The sequence below is a fragment of the Temnothorax americanus genome, unplaced genomic scaffold, assembly GCF_048541705.1.
Source record: "Temnothorax americanus isolate GAGA-0224 unplaced genomic scaffold, ASM4854170v1 Scaffold6, whole genome shotgun sequence".
Lineage (NCBI taxonomy): Eukaryota > Metazoa > Arthropoda > Insecta > Hymenoptera > Formicidae > Temnothorax > Temnothorax americanus.
Genome location: NW_027509751.1, coordinates 3,781,982 through 3,807,524, shown reverse-complemented (window position 1 = coordinate 3,807,524; position 25,543 = coordinate 3,781,982). Strand labels below are relative to the sequence as shown.

Here is a 25,543-nt window from a genome sequence, read left to right as displayed (position 1 = left end):
CTTCAGCATACTTCAAATTTGTATAGGAAAAGAATTACATATAATTCATTGTAAATTTATCTTCATAGTGAATTAATTACATAACTGGAATTATCGTTATTATATATTATGTTATATGAAACTGTGGTATACTTATATAGTTTTACATCTAACGAGCAATAACAGTAATTTATACAACTGGTATTTTACAAAAATTGTTTTCATTTCAATGTCATGCAAAATGCAATATGATTTTGAATGATAAACGATTGCGAGAGATGTGATAAGTGAAAATTAAATTAATTACATATAAATGTCAGGAGATGCACGTGTTACAGTAATTGTCTTGTCATCGTTAGCTCCTCTTCTCTTTTTGTATACAAAAAAAGTAACGAACAGTTCCTTGGACTGTATCGTTTCTTTGCTTTAACCTATACTCAAAAAATTCACCTTTTAAAGCGCAAATTGTTGCACAGATATACATCCCATTTGATGCAATAATCATACATTATAGACACATGCTTATATACATACACACGTACACGCGCATACACATTTTAGATTTTTTTCCTTCCTTTTTATAGTTTCCCGTTTTCTCTCCGTAGCCATATTAAATTACAATGCTAAAGCGAAAAATCGTGTGAATTTCTCTTTCTTCGCACTGCATAAAAGAAATCAATATTCACTTATGCCATACCACTGTGTGTTCGATAATACAGATTGAAAGAAAACTTTTTTCATTATCCTGCATTAGAATAAACGCATATATAAATTAAATGTACTCTATACTTCGAAACAGATTTTATGATAGATGGCTTTATAAATTGAGAAAAAATTTCGCGCGTAATAACGTAAAAAAAGTTTATTTCAATATAAAGATGCAAGAAAGAAAATGTACGCGGATTCCTCGCTTCTGACGTCACGATTCAACACGGCTACGATAGGGAACAATAGTCTTAAGATGTAAAGGGATAATGTACACTTCGACGTTATCCGGATCCGAACCGGATTGTTAGAGATTATTTTGTTTCATATAACTGTTTCGATGGATTGAGGGACGGACTAGCAGCTTGACCGAAATATCCTGTGCTAGAGCCTTTTACGAGACAAAATAATTGCAGGGCGTTTTACGGTGGGAAATACGCTTCGAAATATGTGAATTTCAAAACACGTGACTGCAGTTGGTCAACGTTATCGGATGTGTCGTAAACTGTATCGAATTTGGATAATGGAATACACATCGCCGTACAAAATTTATTAATAATATTGCATATCAACGCCGTTCGTGTTCCGCTTAATAATCCGAATGAAAAAAGTATCCCGTGCTCATTGTCTCTACGCGTATCGCACAATGGAGCGACGAGCGATTTTCTCTTAGAGATTAGCACGTAGAGCGAAAGTATGTTGGCCGTTTTACGACGCTCGTGTCCGTCGGAGATGGATCTCTTAATTTACCTAACTACGAACGTGTTGGCGTACGAATTAAGTAACCTTCGGCGGGCTTTCAGTTTCTTCGGAAACATAAAATTAAGGACTGCGCGTGTCCACCGACGATCTTGAACGCGAGCGTAGCCGTTATTACCAGTACTATGTAAGCGGACAGTAGACTGGCCACGTACGCCTGATAGCGATTGAGCAAGGTCATGCACGAGACGACCAGATGCGACGCGACCACCCAGACGATCTGTCCCCAGTTTCTCTTGTCCAGGGCCGAGAAGAAGATGACACCCCAGAACGTGTGCAGGAGGATGAAACACAGAGTGGTGGCGGCCGATATTACGAAGAAGTATTCGGTACCCTGCCGAAGTCCCATGGTACCGGGCCCAACCGCGTCGGCCAGGACGTTGACTAGGGCGAAGGAGCCGCTCATGAAACCGAAGCCCAAGCCGCACACATAAGCGAACACGTGTCTGCTGTCAGCCACGTGGGTCGTTGTAACTTTCTCCAAGCCCCTTTCGGCTTTGCGCAGCACCCAGTACAACAAATACCTTTGAAAAAAATAAATAAAAAATAAAAAATAAAAAAAAAGTGATCCATAAGCTCGTTCGCATCTACGTGAGTATATTTGAAACGTGCCGAACACGCAATGGAATTGTAGGGGTTACCTGAAGCCTTCCTGGAACAATACGGAGAAGACCAGGCCGAACGCGAGGTGGTCCTGCAGCGGAACGACGGCGTACCAGAGTATCGACGACAGCAGCAGGGAGATGAGCCAGAAGAAGGCGCTGGCGATCAGGATGATGATTCTAATGGGCTCGGCGGCGACGGTGAAGGTGAACATGGCTAGTGGCGGGCCGAAGGCCAGACAGGCGCAACCGAAGAAATCCATGACGGTCATTTTTTTCCCGGTCGTGTGCAGCCGCGACCGCGTTGGGTCGCGCGCTCGCGGGTCCTCGTCGACGTTTCCGCTGCCCTCTTCCTTTCTCTCTCTCTCTCTCTCTCTCTCCTTCCTCGTCGACGCTAGCAAACGACGAACCCTCTGACGATTCTAGGAGGCCACTTCGCGGCTCGGACACTCCCTTCTATCGGGCGCATTTATCCTCCCCGGTATATGGCGCGCGATCGGGAGCTCGACGAACGATCGCGCCGTTTCGTTCTACAAAGATACAAAAGCCTACGAACATTGGAAACGTCACCCGTGTGACAATTCGTGGACTGTCCCGTCACCCCGTCCACTGAGTCCAAGTCCACTCTTTTGACTCTTTGCCTTTGCGTTGCGTGAGGCGTGAGGTTATCGACAATACATCGACGACCGCTGTTCGGTCGACGGCTCTCCGACTCCGATATGAGAGACCGATATATCGAAAGTAACGAGATAATCGACAGGAAGTTCTCGTGTGTGTGACCGTTATAATTTACATTTAAATTTAATTTAATTTAAATTTCTAATTAATTTAAACAAATATAAATACTAATTTCATGATTTATCGTTATCCCGATGCTCCGTAGATATAAATATATATATTTAGGACTCTCTTAATTAAAAACTGCAATTTTATCCGTGTAAGTTTGTGACAATATCGCAAATCAAAAAATATCATACAATATATTAAATTAATTTGATAATATTCAACTTTTTTTATTTTTATTTCTATTCAATCAATCCGATTGGCGTTCCACAAGAATCGATCAATCGAATTTGAATGACACCATTCGAGTCGTTCCCGTCGAGCGCGCCTATTGGCTACTCCGATCGCGTTACAATTTAGTCCCAAGGATACAAACAATAAAGTAATTAAAAAGAGAATAAGGAAATTCGTCGCGTTTCCGAAGATTTCCGAGTTCAATCGCACGAACGGCGAACTTGATTCTCGTTTAACAAATTTTTCTCCATTGCCGAACGAGCTGCTGCACCGTCACCGTCGCGGTCGCGCATGTGCAGGAAAACTGAAGCAAACCGGCCTCCGGTTCAACAGCGCCGCCACCCAAGCCCCATCCGCGTATTCGTCGCCTCGTGGTCGCTGGTGGTCGCCCTCGTACTCGTAGTGGTGCTAGTGGTCGTCGTCCGTGTCGGTTGGCGCCCGCCGTCGTCGTCGTCGTCGTCGTGTCGGTTGTGCGCGTATATCGAGAGGTGTCTGCCAGCGAGGAAGCCGCCGGAATCACGTGATCGCGGAGTACGGTATTAACGGTGTATAATCGGGGACATGGCGGACAAGGACGAGACCGAGAAGACCATCGCCGAGGACTTGGTTGTCACCAAGTATAAAATGGCCGGCGAGATCGTGAACCGTAAGGAAACGGTGGCGCGTGTTCGCGCGGGGTTGTGGGGCGGGGGGGGGGGGGGCCCGCGCGCATCGCGCGCGAGTTCCCTCGCCGTCGCGGCCATATGGAATGCGGCGCGCCGATGCCGGGGGCCCCGGCACATGGTCGCGGGCCCCCGACGTTCCCCGGCGTTGCCCGCTCGCGATCACGCTCGCCCTCCCTCGTGTCGGTCCCCCGCGCGCCGTGCGCGAGGGAATCTATCTCCTCTCCTCCCCCCCCTTCCCCCGGGGGGCAATCCTTGACCGAGCTCCGAGCGACTCCGATCGGCGATTAGCTCCACTGGGTGGAGAAACGAAATTTTTAATAATCTCTAATCCTCTTTCCATATATTGAACAAAAAAAAATTTATCTGACAAAACGGCATTCATAAATTGAACCTCAATCGAGTTAATAGGAGTTCGGAAAAAGTCACCCTTTTACTTTTTCATCATTTGTTTAACACTATTGCTCGGTAATTGCTCGCATGCTTTTTGTTTCACTTGTTTAAAATACTTCAGAGTTAAAGTAAACGATCACCTCCTTCGGCTCGGCATTTAACGATTTAGCTTTCTCAACACGTGGTTCTTGTTGTAATTAAAGTATACCGATATACGACTGGGTAATTTGCAGGAGTATTGAAGCAAGTTCTAAACAAATGTGTTGTTGGAGCCTCCGTGAGGGAAGCGTGCGAGTTTGGTGACAAAATACTTACAGAGGAAACTAGCAAGGTCTTCAAAAAGGAGAAGGAACTTAAAAAGGGTATCGCTTTTCCAACGTGCATATCGGTCAACAATTGCATTTGCCATTTCTCTCCTATCGCCAGTGAACCTGATCTCATTCTCAAAGATGAGGATATGGTTAAAGTGTAAGTTTCTCCATAGAAGGTGCTTCTTTATAATTTTTCGCAGGACTTATTTTTACCATTTCATATGTCGAATAACATTGTTACAATCGGTTCTTCTGGAAAACTGATGTTACTTTAATATCGATTTCAAACATTTTATTACAGATTTAATATTTCGAATAATATATTAATACAATAATTCAAATAGATCTGACATTTCACTCGTTGACTGCAAATTTGAGATAATTAATGAAATTGTATAATTACAGTGATCTTGGAGCACACGTTGATGGTTTCATAGCTGTAGTGGCACACACTGTCGTCATAGGATCCTCACCGGAGAAGAAAGTATCGGGCAGGAAAGCAGATGTAGTTTTAGCTGCGCACTATGCTTCTCAAGCTGCATTAAGGCTTTTAAAGCCAGGTACAGAGGTAAGATTTACTTGAGCGCTCTTGTTTCCGTCCTTTTTTGTTAAGTCGTAAAAATAAAATTTTGTAAGCGTATCCTGATGCTCAACTATGCATTTCAGACTTATACGATAACGGGCACCGTAGAGAAAATATGTGATGCCTACAAATGTAAACCGATCGAAGGTATGCTAAGTCACCAGTTAAAACAATTCAAGATCGATGGGGAGAAAACGATAATCCAGAATCCGAACGACGCGCAAAAGAAGGAGCATGAAAAGTATACCCTCGAGACTCACGAGGTACATTTTTAAATTGATATCAAAGTCTTTTGGAAATTTGCGATATAAGAGAAAAGATGGTATGGCGTTGTATAGAAGGATCTTGATTTATTGTAAACGTTTAATTTCAGGTGTATGCGATGGATGTATTGGTTAGCACGGGTGAAGGAGTAGGGAGGGAACAGGACACTCGGGTTACGATATACAAGAAAACAGAAGAGACATATCAGCTTAAACTGAAGGCGTCTCGCATGTTTTACTCAGAAGTCTCCCACAAGCATGGTCTCATGCCTTTCAATTTACGTACCTTCGAAGATGAGAAGAAAGCAAAGATGGCTGTTGTCGAATGTGTAAATCATAGGTTGATCGAGCCATTCCAAGTAAGACTATTATTTATACGCCAATTTAGTATTTATTAGCTTTCTCCTAGTTTAACGAAATTCTTTCGGAGTACTTGTCATTGGTTATGATATATGTGCCCAATTGACTCTTGGTGAGAACGTATAGAATGGGCGATGACTATTTTTTGCTGAATTAGTTTATAAACCTAGTCGGCGCGACTGGGCACTCGCGAAAAAGCCGCGGTTGATTAGTGCAGTGCCGGGCTGCCATCTTGATAGGGGCATACGCGTCTACAACATTTTTCATTAAATCTTTTTGTGCAGGTGCTGTATGAGAAGCCAAACGAGTACGCGGCGCAATTCAAATTTACGGTACTCTTGATGCCTAACGGACCTCATAAAATTACTGGAATTCCCTTTGACCTCGATATGTATCAGTCTGACTGTGTCGTGGACGATCCTGAATTGAAGGTACGTGGAACGTTAAATTGAGAAAAGTAATATCTTTGTAACTGCCATTGCTATTGCGATCGGTTTACCTTGTCCACAATTGAAAATTACAGAACCTTTTATATTCCTCGGCAAATCCGAAATCGGCGAAGAAGAAGAAAAAGAAGGCCGAGAAAGCTGTAGGAGACGTCGCCATGGAAGTCGATGCTAAGGCCTAACACTGTCATTTTAACACGCCCCATGACTTACCGGCATCGTGCACCACTCCGATACTTTTTATTTAGCGATCCAAGAGAACCAAGGTTGGACACTTTCGAACGTTTCGATCACTCAACAATCGGCGTAGCCATACCTTCGTCCGGACATTGCACAAATTACAAATGTCATGTCTTGCATCTCCATGCTTCGCATCGTCCCTATACGAATGATCAGCAATTGTCTGGTCACGCATCTATATATTTCATTCATTCGAGAGGAAAGTGTCGAGTTTTGCTGCTCTGCCGAGAAAATTAAACTTTATCACGTTACAAGACAACACATTACGCCGCAACTTTATCAACGCTTAAGTTTTTATACCAGACCATCTTTTAATAGACTATGGTATTATTATTACATACAGATTGATGATTAATTCATATGCAATTATTGTAGATTGCGTTTCAATCTTTGAACTAACATTTCGTACGTAACAAATCTTGTGTGATCGTTTTCCGATCTGAACATTTAGATTGGCCGAGCTAAGAGAAGTGAATCGTATAGATCCAAAATATATCGATGAATATTTTCGCTTATCCATAATTGAAATGATAAAGTTACATAGACTACATTTATTCGATTTATGTGCAAATTATTATTTAGACTGTCAGAAAATTTGATTTTCTGGACAGGCGAGTTGTATAATATTATAACTTTTGAATATTTGCGCAAAATATAATTCTCTTTCATGCTGGTTCTGCGCAATTTTGTATCCAGCTATGAAAACTATACTATAACGTTCAACTTCAAATTGTACAATTGGAGGAATGTCCGTTCTTGGACGCTGCATAAACAATGAAATGCCAATGACTCCTCGAGTGTTTCGTTGCGAAAATACCCCCGACCGACAAAAAAAAGATTTAAAAAAAAATTATATAATATAAGTCTTTTCTACTCTGCGCAAATTATGAGTTGCGTGCGGAGTACGAATTGTTAGTAGCAACTGGAAATGCATCTTTAATATTGAATGAAAGTTTATTTGAGCGAGACGTGAGATAGACTTTCGCAAGAAAACATATTCTTGGAAAGTAATATTGACTTTTGCCGACTTGCTACGAGCCGTAAATTATAAAAATTAATATTATGTAATAATAGTTTTATATAAGAAGGATTATTAGATAAAATGTATCTGTTATAGATATTTTTTCTACTCAAGTTGTGCATACGTCGAATGTTACAAAGTGTGCTTGTATAACAAAAGATCATTGTGCACTGTCCATCAATTGCCTGTACATCTTTTCATCAATTGCAATCATGTTTGGAACGAGATTATTGGTAATATCTAGAGAGACTTTGATATTTTCTGCTGAGATTTTCAAATTAGATGAGAAATCTTGACGAGTTAATCCATTTAAGAATAAATTATATATGTATACACATACATGCACACAGACACACGTATAGTGTAACAAAACGATTGTATGAAATTTTTTGCAAACGAGGGCTGTGCACAAAATTCATACGCGGTATAAAATTCAACTCGGTGAAGGGAAAGGAAAAACAAAGAAATTGTTATAAAAATGCTTGACGATAAGTATAAATTTTGACACGTGCATATATTTCACGAATTATATTATTCCATTTCTCTCTCAATGCAGTTAGATGTGTGTAATTTACAAAGTACTACATATTTGTAGAAAAACAAAAGATAAAAAAAAAACGATTTCATCAATTTGGATTTATAATTATACAAAACCAGATTTTATAGATTGTCCCCCTTATTGAGATAATTTTGCTACGTCATATGATCTCTGATCAGAGTGAGAGAGGATGTAAGTACAAAAATATAGAACAGTATTTAAGCCGTGTCTTTGTTGTTTAAATACTAAATGTTTTTTTTTAATTGACTTACAAATTGATCTGTTTTTTTTTTTTTTTTATATTATGTCTCAAAACCATACATGCACACACACACAACGGACGTTCTTTTAAATGATGCATTTTTTTCAACCAACTCGAACTTTTCCTCAATGAAAATATTGAGGAGTCATCATTTATTGCAACTTTCTAATATTTTATAATACATTGTACATTCTCTGTAAATGTGTCAAATTTCATATTTAATCTTTTTTAACTAAGTTTAAAATTGAATGCAGGATATAACTTTATTTGATTTCTTCAAATTTAATTTGCAAACAGCTCTTTTTTTTTTCAAATATTTACTATTCAAAAATTATTAATGCCCGAACATTAGAGAAAACTCGACTCTAGAATTTATCGCTAAAGAGATTCTACAATGACTTTGAGATATCTTGCATGCCTTGTTGTGTTCGGAGAACTACTAAAGAGTCACTAATATCAATTAACAAATGCCAATAATGTTGACAATGCAATGCAACTGCAGTGAAGTAATTGCAGTTCCGTTAATTTCGATATATCCTGCATGCGATAAAGTGATCTTCGATAGAAATATAGAATGACGTGCACTCTTGTACGAGCAACTTTTGCTTGGTTTTGTTACATTTCATTATAATCTTTATTTTCCAGTTTGCTTTTTGAATTTGAACAGCATAGATATATTGTATGAGAAATGAGATGCTTGAAAAGTAGATTTCTTCAACAGTTATTGACTCGCGCTATCGTCCTGCAGAAATCTCAACTTCAGAGTAACCGTACTCGGAGTCGTAACATCGGCAACGTTTATTTCAGTACCGTCTCTTAAACCTAACTCAATCAAAGTCTTAGACAAATTCTCCCGAGTCTTCTCTTCGATGCTCGCTACCATTTGCATGTACAGAGTTTTATTTTTACCGTCTATTATAGCCGTAAGACCGGGATTTTTCATTTGCATATCTGGCCGTTCGCGTAGAAGATCTATCAAATTCTGTAGTTTACATTTTGAATCTTTGATCTCGATCTCTCGCGGTACTTGACTACACGCCAGGCAATCCGTTCTTTTTTCTGCCTCGTAAGTGTACGTGTAAATTCCGTCCAGATCGTTGAGCACCTAAAAATGAAATATGTACTCTTTTTTTTACCGTTTACCTCATCGAAACCCTGTCGACGTAAATATGGCCCACTTTCGCGTTACGATCGAAATATAAGACGCATGAACACCTCGATCTTCTTATCAAATGCAAATTGAAGATCGAGGACTCTGGAGATTAATGGACTGTATAATTGAAGATTAAAATTCAATCAATAACACACATACAGAACAAAAGATTAAAGTTATTTGATCGTTCGAATTCTAATCTCCAATTTGCAACGCTCAATCTTCAACGCGTAGTCCGATTTAGGCTCTATATTTTGTCTACGACACAAAGTACATTACTGATTTATCGCATGTAATTACCATGTAATTGGTTAAAGATGCGCTACAACTGGTCGCGAGCTTGAACGCTTCTGTCGCGCAGACAGCGGCGATAGCAGCGTTCGTTGACGCCACCGCCGGTATGATGTTCTTGACGACGCCCTGCACCAGTCTGTACGTCAGGCCCTGTATGCCAAATTGAGTCGCTCTGTCGTTGGACTTTTCGTAAATCCAGTTTATGTGCTGGGGATCGTCCCCGTCGATGGCGCAGTCAAACGGATTCTCCTTCGGCCACTGAATTACCTTCACATACTCTACACAATGCTCGGGCAAACGTGGAGTATTGGCTATCGTACATAAAGGATATGTGACCTATGTGAGATACAAACAAGTTTCTAACGTACGAAACTAGCCTTGTCGACATAATCGAATCTCGAAAATGGAATACTGGAGATTGTGCTCACTTGTGGTGGGTAAAGGTCCAACGTACACTCGACGCAAGGATTCATGCCGGGTAATATAACACGAACGTTTCCCTTGAAACCTTCGGTCCCACCGTCGATCATGGGTATCACGGTGGATTGATTCAATTCGCCACTGTCGTAGGAGAGCAAAGACAGCAGCATACCGTTGATCCATCTCCTCGCGACGATTGAATCTAATCCACAGATCACCATGTGGAAGTTTTGAAAGAACGCCTCACTTTTGCTTTGTATCTCGCAATTGTGCGCAACCACGTTACAACCGGGTACACGAGCGTTGATGAACTTTGCGGCTGTCTCTGCCTTGTAGGATCCAATGTCTTTATGACGGAACAGGAACTGTCTGTAATATTTAACGCATATGAGAACGATGACTTTCCTTTGGTAAAATAGTCTAAAAACTAGAAGATAGAAAAACAGAATCGTGTAACATTAAATATTTATAATTAATATACTCAGAAATTAGATTATATATATATATATATATAGTGTATTATTAGTGTACACTGTGTACAGAAAAACATTTCTATATATTCTGACACCATAATATTAAATTATAATAATAATATATTTTAATATTGTAGTATTATGAAAAATATGTACATAATATTGTTAAAATATAGAAAACGACTTTATACGCGAGCACCGCTCGCGCCACACAACCTCACCTACCGATTGAGGTTAGACAGCTCGATCGTGTCCATGTCGATTACGTGAAGGTGCCTGAACCCCATCAGGGCCAGATTCTTGAGTAACTCGCATCCCAGACCGCCGGCGCCGACGACGAGCACCCGGCAGTGGTCCAGGAGCATGTGCAGGTTATCGGTGGACGGCTCGAAGTCCGGCCGGCAAAACGGGCCCGAGCGCTCCAGCACCTTCCGCAAATTGCTCCATCGCCGCTGCGTGTGATCGGAGCTCATTATTGTCGAGCGACTGGCACCAGCCACCAGCTCCGGTTTGGAATTGGAATAAACTGAATCTTTGATCTTGAAGTAACGCGAACGGACGAGCGAGCTGGCGAACGAAGCTTCGCTCGACTCACGCGGCGCGAAGAACTATACCTCGTGTCTTCAATCTATTTTCTTCTTTTCTTCCTTTCTTCTCTTCTTCTCGGTGTTTCTTCTTTTTCAGACATATATTTCTTCCCGTCTCCTTTATCGCCAGCTCCCGTTTTGCTCATTATTTCGTTGACAGTTCATTGATGACAGCTATCGATGACAGGTAACAGGTGTATGCAGTTGTATGGCCGATTCAATATCGATATTATCGACTATGCATATAAATTTTTCAACTTACCGACATAAATATTTGAATATAATATATTCTATTTTGTTCCAATATTAAATTTATAATTTAATACTGTACGTATGTTTAATAAATAAGAACACATATTTACGACGTAATAATATCATATATTGCCACGAAGCTACATTTTTTTTTTCACGGTTATCATCGATTGCATAGATATAATTAAAATCGAATATATTTGTTAACATAAAATTGCAGTCTTTATATAATTAAAGTTGAATACTATCGAATCAAATTATTATTGAAGTTATATATGCACATGTCTAAAACACGTATATTTGGAATTTGATAATGTATTTTAATTAAAAACATTTATTACTAATAAATGTACATGTGTATTTATTTAAAACTTGTGTATTTATAGGATTTGATATAATACCCAATTTTAATTAAGAACATATATTTAGAATTTAAAAGAACATTTAGTTTTAATTGAAAACCGCAATTTCATTTGTTATCATTCGGGTTTGATTGAAATGTCAGAATTATAATAATAAATTATAAAGTTATGATACTATATATGTATATTCTAGCGTTACGTGCCACATGCATCACAGTTGCTATCGCAAAACTCTTTAGATTTGGATTATTAATACGCTCTCGAAACTTTTCCGGGTGACTAACAAATAATACCTTACAGTATCATATTAATGGCATTAGATCTTTGATTTCGTTATATACTACGTTTACGCGAGCGTTACTTCTGTATTAACTTACGATAATTTACCCGTTTACGCGGAGTAAATTATCGTAAGTTACTACAAAATCCCGTTTACGCGAAGGAATTATCCTAAGTTACTACAGAAGTAACGCTCGCGTAAACGTAGTAATAGTCTTAAAGATAAGAAATTATAAGTCTCTCTGAACTTCCCCCCCCCCCAAAATCATCCGATAAGACACTAGCTGATTTATCTATCATCTTTTCTATAAATTCTATAAATTCTTAATCTTTAACATGAAAAAAAGGACTGCTTTACTTATTAAATAAAAATTTGTCTTGAGCTCAAGCTTAAATTCTCGCGCAGAAAAGAAATTTAGCATCAAAGTAAAACCGCAGATATATTCAAATTAACCACGATAATAAAACTCTCCACATAAAAATTAAAGATTTCTGGAGCATTCTGAAAAATCAAGAACATATATAGTCCAGTCACTATGTGCATTTAAAAAAGGCATAATTCTGACCCAGGATTTTTCTTTTGGGGAGTGTTGGGGGGTTCAAGAAAAGCTTAATCTCAAGTTTTCGACCTTTGTTTCCCGCTTGCTTTTTTTACGGGAGTCAAAAATGTGAAAAATGGTTTTTCCGCGATAACTCGATTTCTAATAAAGTTACAAGGTCGATTCATATCTCATTTTAAAGTTTTTTTTAAGATCTACAAATTATGGCGTATGACATTTTTACGTATGATCGATTGTTTTCGAGACATCAAACGAGAAAGGGAAATAAAAAAGTATGAGAGATATTTAGTTTTTTTCTTTTTACTCATTATTGTCGTCCGAAATTGCAAAAATGCTTCAAATGAAACGCTTGTAGAGCGTAAAAAAACCTACAATTTTTATTTGTTATTTATTTCATTTCGTTGAAAATTACGCCTTGTAGAGCGCCTCAAAGTGGAGAGTCGTCGCCATCGCGTCAGCGGTAAAGTATTTTTTTCTTATAAACTCATTTCACAAATATTGTCACTTAAGATATAAAACTGCACGCTTTCATGTATTCTTCAATGAAACGGTAAGTGTAATTAAGAAAACTTGACGTACGGTTTCAAAATAGCTACAATAATTTCAGGCTTTGCAAGATTTATTTGCAACTTTGAGGCGTAGTGCGATATGGAATTTTCAACAACATTAAAGTAATAAATAAGAACATTTTACGATTGTTATTGCCGTGCAAGTTTTATTTGAAGCGTTTATACAGATTCGTGTGCGAAAAACGATAAAATAGAAAAAAAACGAACAAAAATGCTCAATTTTTCCTTTTCTCTTTCGATATCTCGAAAACTATCGATCGTACGCCAAAATATCACTGAACGTAACTTGTAGAGCGGGAAAAATCCTATAAAATCACCTATTATGTTACTATTTTGCGTCAATGAAGTCGGAAATTTTAGCGAAAGCGTTCGGTGCCGCGTATCGACGTAACCAACGCGCCGCTAACGCGATGACGACGACTCTCCACTTTGAGGCGCTCTACAAGGCGTAATTTTCAACAAAATGAAATAAATAACAAATAAAAATTGTAGGTTTTTTTACGCTCTACAAGTTTTATTTGAAGCATTTTTGCAATTTCGGACGACAATAATGAGTAAAAAGAAAAAAACTAAATATCTCTCTCTCATACTTTTTTATTTCCCTTTCTCGTTCGATGTCTCGAAAACAATCAATCATACATAAAAATGTCATACGACATAATTTGTAGAGCGTAAAAAAAGCTTTAAAATGAGCTCCGATTTGACCTTGTAACTTTATTAGAAACCGAGTTATCGCGGAAAAACCATTTTTTCACATTTTTTACTCCCGTAAAAAAGCAAGCGGGAAACAAAGGTCGAAAACTTGAGATTAAGCTTTTCTTGAGCCCCCCAACACCCCCTAAAGAAAAATCCTGGGTCAGAATTATGTCTTTTATAATCCGTTTTTTTGTACATAGTGACTGGACTAATATATATATATGTATCTCACAGTCGCGCACGCGAAACCACGCGAGCGAGGCGCATCGCTGATTTTCGACGATCGTCCGGATCGTCGCCCGTCATCGTCATACATCGCGCATCCATATATAATACGTCATCGGCGAGAAGGAACGCGCCGAGTGGTGCGAGTGGCGGGATGGGCGGAGCTCGGCCGGTAAAGTGGAGGGGTGGGGGAACACAGGACGGCCGGGGCGACCTCTGGCGCGGCCAGCCGTGGGCCAAACCGAAGTGCATCGCACTATGCGTTGCATTGCTGTAATGGCGTCGAGCACGGAGACGGAGCTGCTGGAATATTCGTCCCCGGTGAAGCGTCGTAAGGTCGACGGCGGCGGCGGCCACGGGAGCATCGGCGCGACGCTGGCGGACCCGCGGCCCGGCGAGACACCGCGCGACAGCCCGCACGACGATCTCGAAGGTATCGAAATCCCGTCCGGGTGGACTCGCGCGATATCCGCGGCGCGATAACGCCGCGAAATTTCGCGCTCGCGGTCGCCCTCGCGCGCAAGATGGCGGCGGTCGGGCGCCTTTCTCGCCCGTCGCCCGTCGGCCGTCCGCGTCCCTCGTTTCGGCCCCGACGGCCGCCATCTTGCGCGCGAGTCCAACCACGTCGTAATTTTCACGTAGCCGCTTTCTCTCGTTGCGAACGATCGATCGGCGAAGGGTGTTCCGCCTCGACCGACGTCGCCGGATCTATTTTTGTCGTACTTTTTTTCTTCCGATTTTCGCCCCCGAGATATCTGATTCTTCGACACCCACGGCGGGTGCGAATCGATCGATCGTATCGGGAGATTGCCGGATGCGTTAACGCTCGTTAGCGTTCACAGGTGGCACTCGCTCGAGTTGGTCGTTTCTCGAACTTTCTGTACACGCTCGCCTCGAGTCTACTTCCTTTGACTACTTATTCGGTCTGTTCGTTTTAGTAGCACTTGAACGTACTTCCGTTACAAAGAACAAACCAGGGGACCTATTATGGGACTTGTTCGGAATGGATTCCGATCGGAATTATTCCGTTTTCCCTAGAAAAGACAATAGAAATCGAGGAAATAACTGAACAATTCCGATCGGAATCCATTCCGACCAAGTCCATAATAGGTCCGATACCGTAATATCTTCGCAGATTTTGGGGTCTGTTCGTTTTAGCTGAACTTGCTCCGTCCATTTTTTCTCTTTTTCTCTTCAACGTAGAAAGAAAAGAAGTTCAGTTAGAGAGAGAGAGAGAGAGAGAGAGAGAGAGAGAGAGAGAGAGAGAGAGAGAGAGAGAGAGAGAGAGAGAGAGAGAGAGAGAGAGAGAGAGAGAAAGAACAAACTTTCTTATAGCGTTTTTTTTTGGCTGCACTATTGCCCACTAGTGCAACACTAGTGCAACATTAATGCAACGCTATTGGGTAGTGCAGAGCAGTGCAGGGCGATAGTGCAGCCAAGAAAAAACGCTAATATATATCGCGTCCGCCATTTTCTCGAGTCGGGATGTAGGCGGGATATTCGTTTTTGAATATTACTTTGCACAAAATGATATATCTGTATGCGGAAATTGATTTTTTGGATTTGCATACTGTAATATAGTTATTTATGATTATATAAAGATGCCAAAAGATAGCTAATCTATTTAACTTTTACACGACCACATTTATAATTATACTTTTTATTATCTTAGTATAATTATTGTATACTAAATATAAAAATCCAATTTATTTATATCTTATAATCACATATATATATATATATCATATATGAGTCTTTTGGATTTCGTTAAATTTGTCTTAATTAATATTTATAATTATTGTTTGTTATATAATGAAATTATTTAATACATATAATTAATATAATTTTAAAAAACTTATGTAATTAATATTTGTTTCAAGTAGGTAATAAATAATTGCAATTGATTTATTTTGGACAAATGTATAGATTAAATTGTACTTGCATTTACTACTGGCAAATAAATGGCATAATATAAAAAATGAACTTTTAGAAAAAATTATGAGAAAATAATAGCCTGTTATTTTATTAATAATGCAAACTATATTAAATACGTTATTATTATTATCATACAGAAGCACTTGGTACAGACAGTGGATTCAACGAGCTGAGCGATGAATCTAAATCAGCTTCCATATCTCCCGCAACCACAAATTTAATATCACCATCATCGAGGGTTGACTCCACCAGCAACGACACCGGTTGCCCGTAAGTTTCATCCTTAATCGAAATAAAAAGTATTACTATTTTCTTAAAAAGTAAATTTTTTTTGCATGTGTCATACTCTATCCCGATACATTTTGATATAAAGTAATAAGATGTCTCTTAAAACATTTTTCTGTCTAAAATATTTACCAAAAATAATTGGAGAATCTTGGAGAAACTTTTTTAAAATTTCGTATTTTCTCATGTCGTTTCAGGATTGATACCGCGGATGAGAAGGACGAGATATCCTCCACTGTCTCAAACCTGTCGGATTTATCAGGATTGTCCGATTTCTCAGGAGAAGCCGAAATCAGTCATCAGTGGAGAAACGCTTCTTCTTGGATTCAAAAGCAGATGTTGACGGGCGCGGATCCCAGGGATCTTCTACACCACCTCCTAATGGACTCCACACAGATTCCTGAGCAGGTTGACGATCTCACATTATGGAAGGTATAAATACATGACGTTTGTCAGATCTACAATAATTTTAAGATTTAAGGCAAAGAAGGTTGTTCCGTAAGTGTAACACTCGCAATTGTGTTGATTTTCAGATCATAATCAACATGATGTCCGAACCTCCGAGACGGCAAAAGCTCAAACACATAAATACCTTGTCTGATGTGGTACGATTAATTCGCAATAGCAAGAAGATTATAGTATTGACCGGCGCGGGTGTTAGTGTCAGCTGTGGTATTCCTGATTTTAGAAGTAGAGATGGTATTTATTCAAGACTAGCGCAGGATTTTCCCGACTTACCGGACCCACAGGTACTTCATTCGGCGTTATAATTATTTGAATTAGCGGCTTGTAGTTAATATCCTTTTTAACTCTTTTAACGTTTAAGTATTTGTCTAATTTATATTTATTAATTTATTTTTTAGGCTATGTTCGACATTAATTATTTTAGTCAGGATCCCAGGCCATTCTATAAATTTGCGCGCGAGATATATCCAGGACAATTTAAACCTAGTCCCTGTCACAGGTTTATCAAAATGTTAGACAAGCAGAAGAAGCTCTTGAGGAATTACTCACAAAATATTGACACCTTGGAGCAGGTTGCCGGTATTGAAAATGTGATTGAATGCCATGGTAAGTTTATATTATACGTTTATTACATAAAAAGCATTTAGATGACATTTTATATACATTTTTTAATATACTAACATTTGTATAAAGTCTATTTATTTGTTCATTAATGAATATACTTTACATAATTGATCGTTTTTAATGCTATGACAATTGTACAGTTACAGTTTTTTAATTACCGAATGTTATCTGTTAAAGGCTCCTTCGCCACCGCGTCTTGCACAAGATGTAAATATCAAGTCAGAGCGAACGACATCAGGGAGAATATCTTCGCACAAAGGATACCCACTTGCCCGAAATGCCGTGTCAACGCGTTGCCCTCCCTATCCGAGGTGAATTGCAGCGAGAACTACAGAGGTAAATGTCATTTGATTTAGATTAATTAAAATTGCTGTTAATTCAATTTAATTGAACACCCTCTCGTGTAATTCTCAGATCTGGTGTCGCAAGGCATAATGAAGCCAGATATCGTCTTCTTCGGCGAAGGGCTCCCAGATGCTTTCCATGATGCGATGGCCAAAGACAAGGACGATTGCGATCTTCTAATCGTTATCGGATCGTCCTTGAAGGTTCGGCCGGTAGCCCTAATTCCTTCATCCATTCCGTCGCGTGTACCGCAGATCCTTATTAATCGAGAACCATTACCACATCTCAAGTTCGACGTCGAGCTACTGGGAGATGGTGACATTATTATAAATCAAATATGCCATTTGTAAGTAAAAAGTTTAATCTTTTGTATGGAAGCTTTGTAAATTAAATATTAATTATTACTTAATTTTAATATTATTATTAATTAAATATTAAAAAATTAAATATATCTTAGTGTTATTTAATTTTTTTATATTGAAATATATGTGCACTAAAAATATGTATATAATAAATAAATAAATGTTACTTAATCAACTCAATGCAATAATCAATTTAATCCAATGATTGTTTTAATTACAATAAATATTTTATTATATTATATTATAAAATTTCGATTTATTGGCATTGTGCAGAATGGGCGATACTTACAAAGAAGTCTGTTGGTACGACAAAATTCTGAAGGAAGTCTCGCAACTCCTACCATTGCGGTGTCTGTCCGACGACACGTGGGAACAGAGTCAAGACACGACAAGTAACACCGAAGTGTCGCGCGATAGCGTAGAAGTTGATTTGAAACAATTATCCTCGACAGAAAGTCAGGATAGCCTTTCAATCACCGCGAATGCGATGCCACAGCATGCAGATGACATCAATGTCTGCGTATCATCTTTGCACGCTGATCATGTCCAGGTGGAAAACCCAGAAAAGAGCTTCAAACTTCTAGGGGAAAGTCCTAAAAGACGATCGGGTGACACTAGTATAGAGAATAGTCCCAAGAGGATGAATTTCGGTAGCACGCATGAGACGGGAGTTGTGAGTTCCACGTCGCCAGCGAATACCGAATGCACAATGATGGCGTCAGAAAACGAGTTTAACGTTACGTCAGCAAAATCGACGTTTGAAAACAATTCGGAAGAATGTCAAGTGGTGCCGACAATATTGTCCCTTTCCTCAGAAGCTATAATAAGCGAAAACACTCTGGAGTCTCACAAGTCGCTGAATAAACGTGGACAATCGAACAAGTATGACGACGCCGCAAATCTAGACGCCGCCGAGTCGGATAAAACGATACCGAAACCGAGGCAAGCATCAGTAGACTCCGTATTGGATTCCGGCATAGGCGACAGTTGTAACAGCATCGATAGCACAGAAGAAAAGTTCGATATAGCCGAATTGAAGAACAGAAGATTGGAGAGACACTGCTGGCAACCAAAGATTCGGGAGAGCCTCGCTTCTAGACTACCAGGTACAAATCTGCTATTTTGCATACGACATAATACTTTGGCATTTTTGTGAATGATACAAGTGTTAATACGGTTGCGATTGTTTTTACAGAAAATTCCTACTATCAGTTGGCACCGGGCAGGTACATTTTCCCTGGCGCGGAGGTCTATTCCGAGCCTGAGCCGTACGATCAATGTTCCCTCTCGGCAAACTCCGAGAGCACAGATAGCGACAGCGATTCCTCTTCCGGAGAAGAAGAAGAAGAAGACGAAGATGAAGAGACATGTAAAAGTCGCGAGTTTATTATTGAGTTAACTTAATTTAATTTTTAAATTTATATGTCGCCCATTTTGTGACCAATATATCTTATTTTATTTAATTATTTCATGTTTTTCTATGTTGTGTTTTTCAGGCGCGGACGATGATCTGTCAGAGGACGCGAACGTCGACGCTGATGCTAACGGTCAGAACAACGAGAGCAAAGTGGGCGAGTAAGTCTTATACTGCTATGCAGCATCGAAGAATTGCAATTGCGTTGCGGACATAGCGAATAATTTAGTTATTATATCGATCTTTATCAGGATTAGTTGCGATCATTTGTGTACAGTGATAAGTAAACGGTGCAATTTTTACGGTTCAGTTACGAATCAAAATGATTCATTACTAAATATGCATAATATATATTGATATATTAAATTATTACGAATTAATCCTCAATTATTTTAAAAGCTGTGGAAAACACAAGACTTTATTCACATAATGGTCCAATTGCACTTTAATCCTATTATTTTCTACATATTCAAGTTTTACGAGCCTATTTTATTAATGATTCTTGAAGAGAATATTTTATCAGATCAATATAGTACTATTTCCTAGCTTCAACGATAATTGTTTTACGGGCCGGTAAAGTTTGTAAACAACTAATTGGTTTATATTTCGAAGAGTGCATATCTACTTTAGCTGCAATTTGTTCTTAAAAATATATTTTTAATGTTAAAATATATGCAGCACATTTTCTAAGTCATTAAGTTATACATATATATCTTTCAATATTTCTTACGTATATATTTTTCAATAAGTTTGAAATTATATTGAAAAAAAGAGAGAGAAAGGGAAATAGTAGTTACTTAAAAAGATATAGTGTGAATAAAGTCTGTTTGAAATTGGTCGTCAAGCTTGGGGAGCTTGGGAGTTTTGGAACCACGTTGCTTCTTTTGCTTCTTTTGCTTCTTCAATGATTCCTTTTTGTCAATGTAACTCTGCTTTTATAGGTCTTGTCAGTTGCTGAATCTGTTTTAAGGTAGCTTGTGTTTTAGATCTTTTCGGTAGATCTTTCGGTCGGGCCCCGCCGACGGATATCGATCCTGCGTTGGAGCTCGATGGTCCACTTGTCGCTTGAGACGTGCCGCTGCCGCTGGCAGCCTCGGTGACCCCGGTTATATTCCAAACTGCATCCCCCGCACGAGTGGGGCTCGTGCGGAGAAATTGAGCTATCTTTCGGAGGAGACATTAAATTTGAAATTGGTCGTCAAACTTGGGGAGCTTGGGAGTTTTGGAACCACGTTGCTTTTTTTGCTTCTTTTGCTTCTTTAGTGATTCTTTTTTGTAAATGTAACTCTGCTTTTATAGGTCTTGTCAGTTGCTGAATCTGTTTTAAAGTTGCTTGTGTTTTAGATCTTTTCGGTAGACTTTTCGGTCGGGCCCCGCCGACGGATGTCGATTCTGCATTGGAGCTCGATGGTCCACTCGTCGCTTGAGACGTACCGCTGCCGCTGGCAGCCTCGGTGACCTCGGTGGTTTTCTTTGATATCTCTAAAATAAAAAAAACATTAATTATATAATTAATTTATACTGGGCAAAATTTATAACTTTGCACCTGTCGTCAGCATCCTGGTTTGGCTGATGGGACTCTCATCCTCACTCGTCATCTCGCTGTCGTCTTGCTCTTGTTGTAATTGATGTCTAATCAATTTCAGGGCTTTCTTTGCCGTTCTCCTGGTTTTTGTTGGTTTTTTGATTATTTTTTGAACCTTTTGAACCTCTTTTTCTAACTTTTTTTTGTTTTGCGGCTTCGGCAGCTTTTTTATATTCTGTCGTAGGTTGCTTGTGTTTTAGATCTTTTAGATCTACCTTGGAGCTCGATGGTCCACTTGTCGCTTGAGACGTGCCGCTGCCGCTGGTAGCCTCGGTGACCTCGGTTATATTCCAAACTGCATCCCCCGCACGAGTGGGGCTCGTGCGGAGAAACTGGGCTATCTTTCGGAGTAGACATTTTGCACATTATGCGAGTATCAATGATGTTTTCAAGCTGCTGATGTTGCTAAACAGCCGCGAGATAATGATTGAGGCTTGAGTCGCTTATTTTTTTGTTTCGTAACTGTCGAAGATAGAACCGTAAGTTTAAGTCCCGACAAGTAGTGTGAAAGAATACACATTTTGATAGCATTAATTCACATGTATATATGATCGAGAGTCATTGGCTACAAATTAGGTATTTAATACAAATGTTAATGTAATGTTACTTTAGACAATTGCGGGATGTTGAGTTATGCATTTTTACAGATTTTACAGATACCCTCGGTTTTTTCAAGACATCGAGATTTCAATGTGTGACAACGTATAAGAAACCTTTACAGTTTACACAAAGATTTCATTTACGGGAACGTGGCGATGTGTGCAAAGTACACACACGCAACATGTTCAGAGTTAAAATATGTGTTTTTTTTATATTTTACTTTTAGGCAGCACAAATCGAGGGATCTATCTATATTTACACACAATTCCACATTTTCTTTCGTTTTCTTTCCTTTTGTTATGGTAACTTCGCGACGCTCATGATGATGTATATAAGATATTGTTACTATTGTATATGCAAAAGTATTATAGATTCGCATTTTAATAGCACAACTGATAGTCGTTCACCATTTTCACGATCTACACGAGGATTATAAGAAAACGATCGAGATTGCTTTTAGCTTACCGCACTCTTATCAGTAATTATTTCTTCTCTACCACAAATAATCTATTTAATCTACTTCGTATGTGTGTAAAATGTACATAATGGAATTTCAGCACGACTTTCCTTGTCGCAAACGACAAAGTTGAGTGCAAGCAACGTTAGAAGAAATTATGTTTTAATTAAGCAATGATGTGTGTAAATATGAGATTAATCGTAAAACGTAATTAACGCGGAATGATAATACTCGCCGCTCGTTACGTTTAATTTGTGAAATGAAGTGATGTTCGAGCAGTGGTGCGGGTCCACTCCCTTCAGCTGCAGCTCTTTTACATTCTCTGTGTTTAAACCATCCGATACGTTGTATGAAATCGGTTGAACGAAATACTGAGCGTTGTAAAATGCCGCTGAAATTGGATGGATCCGTTGGCGCGTTCTATGAAAGATGATCTACGGTATTATTTTATTATCAGAATGAATGGTAACATACTTTAACACACACACATAACGCGGACGAAGGTGTTAATCCATAATAACTTAGATGCCGAATAGTTTCTTTTGCGGTTCTTAATGCTGATTGACGGCGACAGATATGACATATTTTGCTTTAGCAGCATTCGGACAAAGCAGTACGCCCGGCTACTGCTAAGCTAATTCGATTGAACACTGATGTTATTTAAGTTTGTCTGTTATTACTCGCATCGCTATTTCTGTCGTTACGAATAGAATCCGCTAGTCTTGCGTTACAGATTTGAGGAAAGAACGATAAACAATTACAAATCGTGTACTTTTATCGAGATATTGTTCTCTTCTTTTTTTTAAACGTGCGATTTTTTCCTTTCGTTACGAGAGATAAGGTTTTGCAAGAATTACACACATAAGGTACAACCGGATAGATAAGAAAAATAGCTCTGCCTTGTGAAACGTCTTGCTGGCCCGCGTCGGCAATCACATGGTTCTACGTTAAGTTACACTAAGCTTCTCAATAGTACGGATAATCGTCAATAGTTTGGCAATGAACACTCTTTAGATTTGTTAAGTTCAACTTTGTTTTATTGGAGCACGGGCGAATGTACAAAGCAATGTTGGATAGCTTCGCATTGCGTGTTATTTTTATATGAGCCAGAGGAATGATAGAATAGCGAATTTACAAGATTAATACAAAAAAATGACGCAATAATCTTTGACGAGCTGTCGTTAATAATGAGAGATAAGTGTAATATGTTGGAGGAAAAGGGAAAGAGCACGGAAAGATGTTTACCAGCATGTTATGTACGTGAAAGAACAGTTCTGTCAAAGTCATATATTATTGCAACATATATTATATATAATATATCTGTAAGAAATGGAAAAAAAACGGTTGTGTAAGTTTATTATACATAATTATAATGGACGTAAACTTACTTTGATGCAATGCGGTCGCATTGTGTGAGTAACGTTTGAAATGCGAGTGTATGAAAATGTGTGTGTATATATGAGAGAAAGGGAGAGAGGAGGAGAGCGAGCGAGCGAGAGAAGTAAATTGATAAATAGCAAATTAAGTATGTAATACACCTCTAATCACGCGACGTAAGAGATTTTTTATTTTTCATTATTCCGCTATGTGAAAGAGGCAAGGTTTTCTCGCGGGAGAGCCGTGGCCCTGTATAGAGACGACTCGGCTCTCCGGAGAACTTTTCGGCTGCCACCCCACGAGACAAGCGTTTTGGTTCCTTACAGTAAGAGACAGGTTTTATAAGATTATAGATTACGAGAGGATTATCTTCCGCTTTGTACAAAACGGCTTTATTTATCGCTGAATATATCCGCAGGAGGCAGATTAGATGTTATTTCGTGGATCATCCTGTCGTTTATTTATTTCATACACACATATGTTTTTGCGAGTGTACATACGTATACGCCACGTGGTCGCGTCGAATGAAGCAAATCGTTTTATATATATATATATACATATATTTTTTTTTTCGGTCTCCCGAATGTCGCTCGCGCGCGATTTCACAAATCCTTGGGAATTCGGACTCTCTGTGATCGACTAGATACGCGTATGTAAGGTGTACGATTATCTGTCGGATGAGTTGATTTCTTAAATCGTATCGATCACGCTGTCCGTCTTTAACGACGAATCGGTTTCTCGATTTTTTTTCCACGTTTTTCTACTTACTCGTTTTTACTTATGCGCCGGCTACTTAAAGGGGAGTCTAACAATTGTGTGTGATCACGAGGCATGTCAATCGACCGTCATGTAATTATATATTTATTTTGTACGAATATATTTTTTTATATATAACGATTTTAACGATTATATGTAGTCGATTCAGAGAGAGAGGGAGAGAGACAGAAAGAAAGCTGTCAACTCATGTTTGACAATCAATACCAACTTTTTCGAGCAGTACCTACTTTCTGTATAAAAATGTACTGTCACGTGTAAATAATTATTATTTTTACTGTACAATGTGAATCGCGGGTTTTACCGCATCAGCCGAAACGACGGCGAAATTGAAAAAGGATTTTACGTTGAATTCGAAATCGCAAATGTAATTTATAACAACAACTTGAGATACCCTCATAGATGTCGGGAGCTGATGCGGCAAAATAGCGTAAAGTTCTGGATTTTTTATAATTTGTTATTTAATGTAAACAAAATGACTGTTATAAAAAATGTTCTCTATTAAAGATGTTGTAAGTTTTATTTTTTTTTCTCTTTTTTTTTAGTATATTATTAACGTACAAGCTTATCTCTTAAATTAAACATTTTTCTATGATAAACCGTTGTGCTTGTTTTTCTTTCCACGACCGTCGACGCAAGTCGATTACTCGTGAATATTTCCTCTCGAGAGACTTTATAATTAAAAATAGAGATTTGGAAAATAACTTATTTATCTTCGATAATCTGGACAGCGAAGGCTTCAATGAAGCGATAAAAAGCATGAACAATTTTAACTTTATAAACGTTGAATATTTATCATACGTAGCATTATAAACCTTGAGATATTATTTAGGAATGTTATTCGTGGCCGTCTCTGGCATGCAAGGCGACCTTGTGCAAAAGAGTTAATTCACTATCCCTTCCTCGATCCCAAAAAGAAAACAAAAACTTGACATTTCCGAAACTGGGAAAAACAGGCTCTGTTCTGAAAGTACTGATTTCCAATTGTTTAAGGTTTTAATAATTGATAATAATGGAACATAATGAATTAAATAAAAGAATTTTATTTTTTCTACATTTGCACAAATATGTACATGTACTATAAATAATACGCACAACTTGTTATAAATTTCAGTAGATTGACAAAAAAAATGTTTTCTTATAAATGATTTATGTGGTCTACATAAATTTTTCCCCGCAAATTAACCGATAAAATTTTTCGGCATTTAATATCAAAGGCGTGTTAATAAATGGCAAGAGACTCGTTCGAGATAATCGTACGAAGAAGAACGAAAAGCAAAAGGTTGAAATTAAATGACATGCAGTTTCA

The 25,543-nt window shown here is 38.7% G+C and overlaps 4 protein-coding genes across 6 annotated transcripts; 2 read left to right on the top strand and 2 right to left on the bottom strand.

Moving 5' to 3' along the window:
* Positions 1 to 39: 39 nt before the first annotated feature.
* On the bottom strand, positions 40 to 2,720 carry Aph-1 (gamma-secretase subunit Aph-1). The gene is made up of 2 exons (XM_077420423.1): positions 2,085 to 2,720; positions 40 to 1,967 (listed from the first exon to the last, which is right to left on the bottom strand). Exons 1-2 carry the CDS (start codon positions 2,315 to 2,317, stop codon positions 1,484 to 1,486), a joined length of 717 nt encoding a protein of 238 aa, XP_077276549.1. The 5' UTR covers positions 2,318 to 2,720; the 3' UTR covers positions 40 to 1,483.
* A 678-nt stretch (positions 2,721 to 3,398) lies between these two features.
* On the top strand, positions 3,399 to 7,109 carry LOC143905192 (proliferation-associated protein 2G4). The gene is made up of 7 exons (XM_077420420.1): positions 3,399 to 3,708; positions 4,351 to 4,585; positions 4,834 to 4,996; positions 5,095 to 5,274; positions 5,385 to 5,633; positions 5,919 to 6,065; positions 6,158 to 7,109. Exons 1-7 carry the CDS (start codon positions 3,624 to 3,626, stop codon positions 6,260 to 6,262), a joined length of 1,164 nt encoding a protein of 387 aa, XP_077276546.1. The 5' UTR covers positions 3,399 to 3,623; the 3' UTR covers positions 6,263 to 7,109.
* A 634-nt stretch (positions 7,110 to 7,743) lies between these two features.
* Uba3 (Ubiquitin-like activating enzyme 3) lies at positions 7,744 to 11,269 on the bottom strand. 2 transcript variants are annotated; one of them, XM_077420418.1, is made up of 5 exons: positions 11,096 to 11,269; positions 10,707 to 10,984; positions 10,017 to 10,377; positions 9,595 to 9,924; positions 7,744 to 9,246 (listed from the first exon to the last, which is right to left on the bottom strand). In XM_077420418.1, the coding sequence occupies exons 2-5, from the start codon at positions 10,952 to 10,954 to the stop codon at positions 8,863 to 8,865; spliced, it is 1,323 nt and encodes a 440-aa protein (XP_077276544.1). In that variant the 5' UTR covers positions 10,955 to 10,984; positions 11,096 to 11,269; the 3' UTR covers positions 7,744 to 8,862. The 2 variants fall into 2 exon arrangements, with proteins under 2 accessions (XP_077276544.1, XP_077276543.1); XM_077420417.1 differs by having other exon boundaries at positions 10,707 to 11,268.
* Positions 11,270 to 14,179: 2,910 nt separating this feature from the next.
* Sirt1 (Sirtuin 1) lies at positions 14,180 to 24,833 on the top strand. Of its 2 annotated transcripts, none has more exons than XM_077420353.1 (11): positions 14,180 to 14,444; positions 16,084 to 16,216; positions 16,429 to 16,663; positions 16,765 to 16,980; positions 17,095 to 17,302; positions 17,498 to 17,656; positions 17,735 to 18,011; positions 18,301 to 19,133; positions 19,223 to 19,402; positions 19,524 to 19,602; positions 21,674 to 24,833. In XM_077420353.1, the coding sequence occupies exons 1-11, from the start codon at positions 14,270 to 14,272 to the stop codon at positions 21,732 to 21,734; spliced, it is 2,556 nt and encodes an 851-aa protein (XP_077276479.1). In that variant the 5' UTR covers positions 14,180 to 14,269; the 3' UTR covers positions 21,735 to 24,833. The 2 variants fall into 2 exon arrangements, with proteins under 2 accessions (XP_077276479.1, XP_077276480.1); XM_077420354.1 differs by having other exon boundaries at positions 14,187 to 14,444; positions 19,223 to 19,396.
* Positions 24,834 to 25,543: the final 710 nt, after the last annotated feature.

What these genes read in the sequence shown, in the direction of transcription:
- Aph-1 (XM_077420423.1), bottom strand. Translation starts at nt 2,317, where the DNA reads ATGACCGTCATGGATTTCTTCGGTTGCGCCTGTCTGGCCTTCGGCCCG. An exon ending in TTGTTCCAGGAAGGCTTCAG is followed by an intron (nt 1,968 to 2,084) that starts GTAACCCCTACA and finishes TTTTTTTCAAAG; the next exon opens with GTATTTGTTGTACTGGGTGC.
- LOC143905192 (XM_077420420.1), top strand. Translation starts at nt 3,624, where the DNA reads ATGGCGGACAAGGACGAGACCGAGAAGACCATCGCCGAGGACTTGGTT. An exon ending in ATACCCTCGAGACTCACGAG is followed by an intron (nt 5,275 to 5,384) that starts GTACATTTTTAA and finishes GTTTAATTTCAG; the next exon opens with GTGTATGCGATGGATGTATT. An exon ending in TGGACGATCCTGAATTGAAG is followed by an intron (nt 6,066 to 6,157) that starts GTACGTGGAACG and finishes TGAAAATTACAG; the next exon opens with AACCTTTTATATTCCTCGGC.
- Uba3 (XM_077420418.1), bottom strand. Translation starts at nt 10,954, where the DNA reads ATGAGCTCCGATCACACGCAGCGGCGATGGAGCAATTTGCGGAAGGTG. An exon ending in GAGCTGTCTAACCTCAATCG is followed by an intron (nt 10,378 to 10,706) that starts GTAGGTGAGGTT and finishes TAAATATTACAG; the next exon opens with ACAGTTCCTGTTCCGTCATA. An exon ending in CATCTTTAACCAATTACATG is followed by an intron (nt 9,247 to 9,594) that starts GTAATTACATGC and finishes TTTCATTTTTAG; the next exon opens with GTGCTCAACGATCTGGACGG.
- Sirt1 (XM_077420353.1), top strand. Translation starts at nt 14,270, where the DNA reads ATGCGTTGCATTGCTGTAATGGCGTCGAGCACGGAGACGGAGCTGCTG. An exon ending in ACGATCTCACATTATGGAAG is followed by an intron (nt 16,664 to 16,764) that starts GTATAAATACAT and finishes GTTGATTTTCAG; the next exon opens with ATCATAATCAACATGATGTC. An exon ending in AGATGAAGAGACATGTAAAA is followed by an intron (nt 19,403 to 19,523) that starts GTCGCGAGTTTA and finishes TGTGTTTTTCAG; the next exon opens with GCGCGGACGATGATCTGTCA.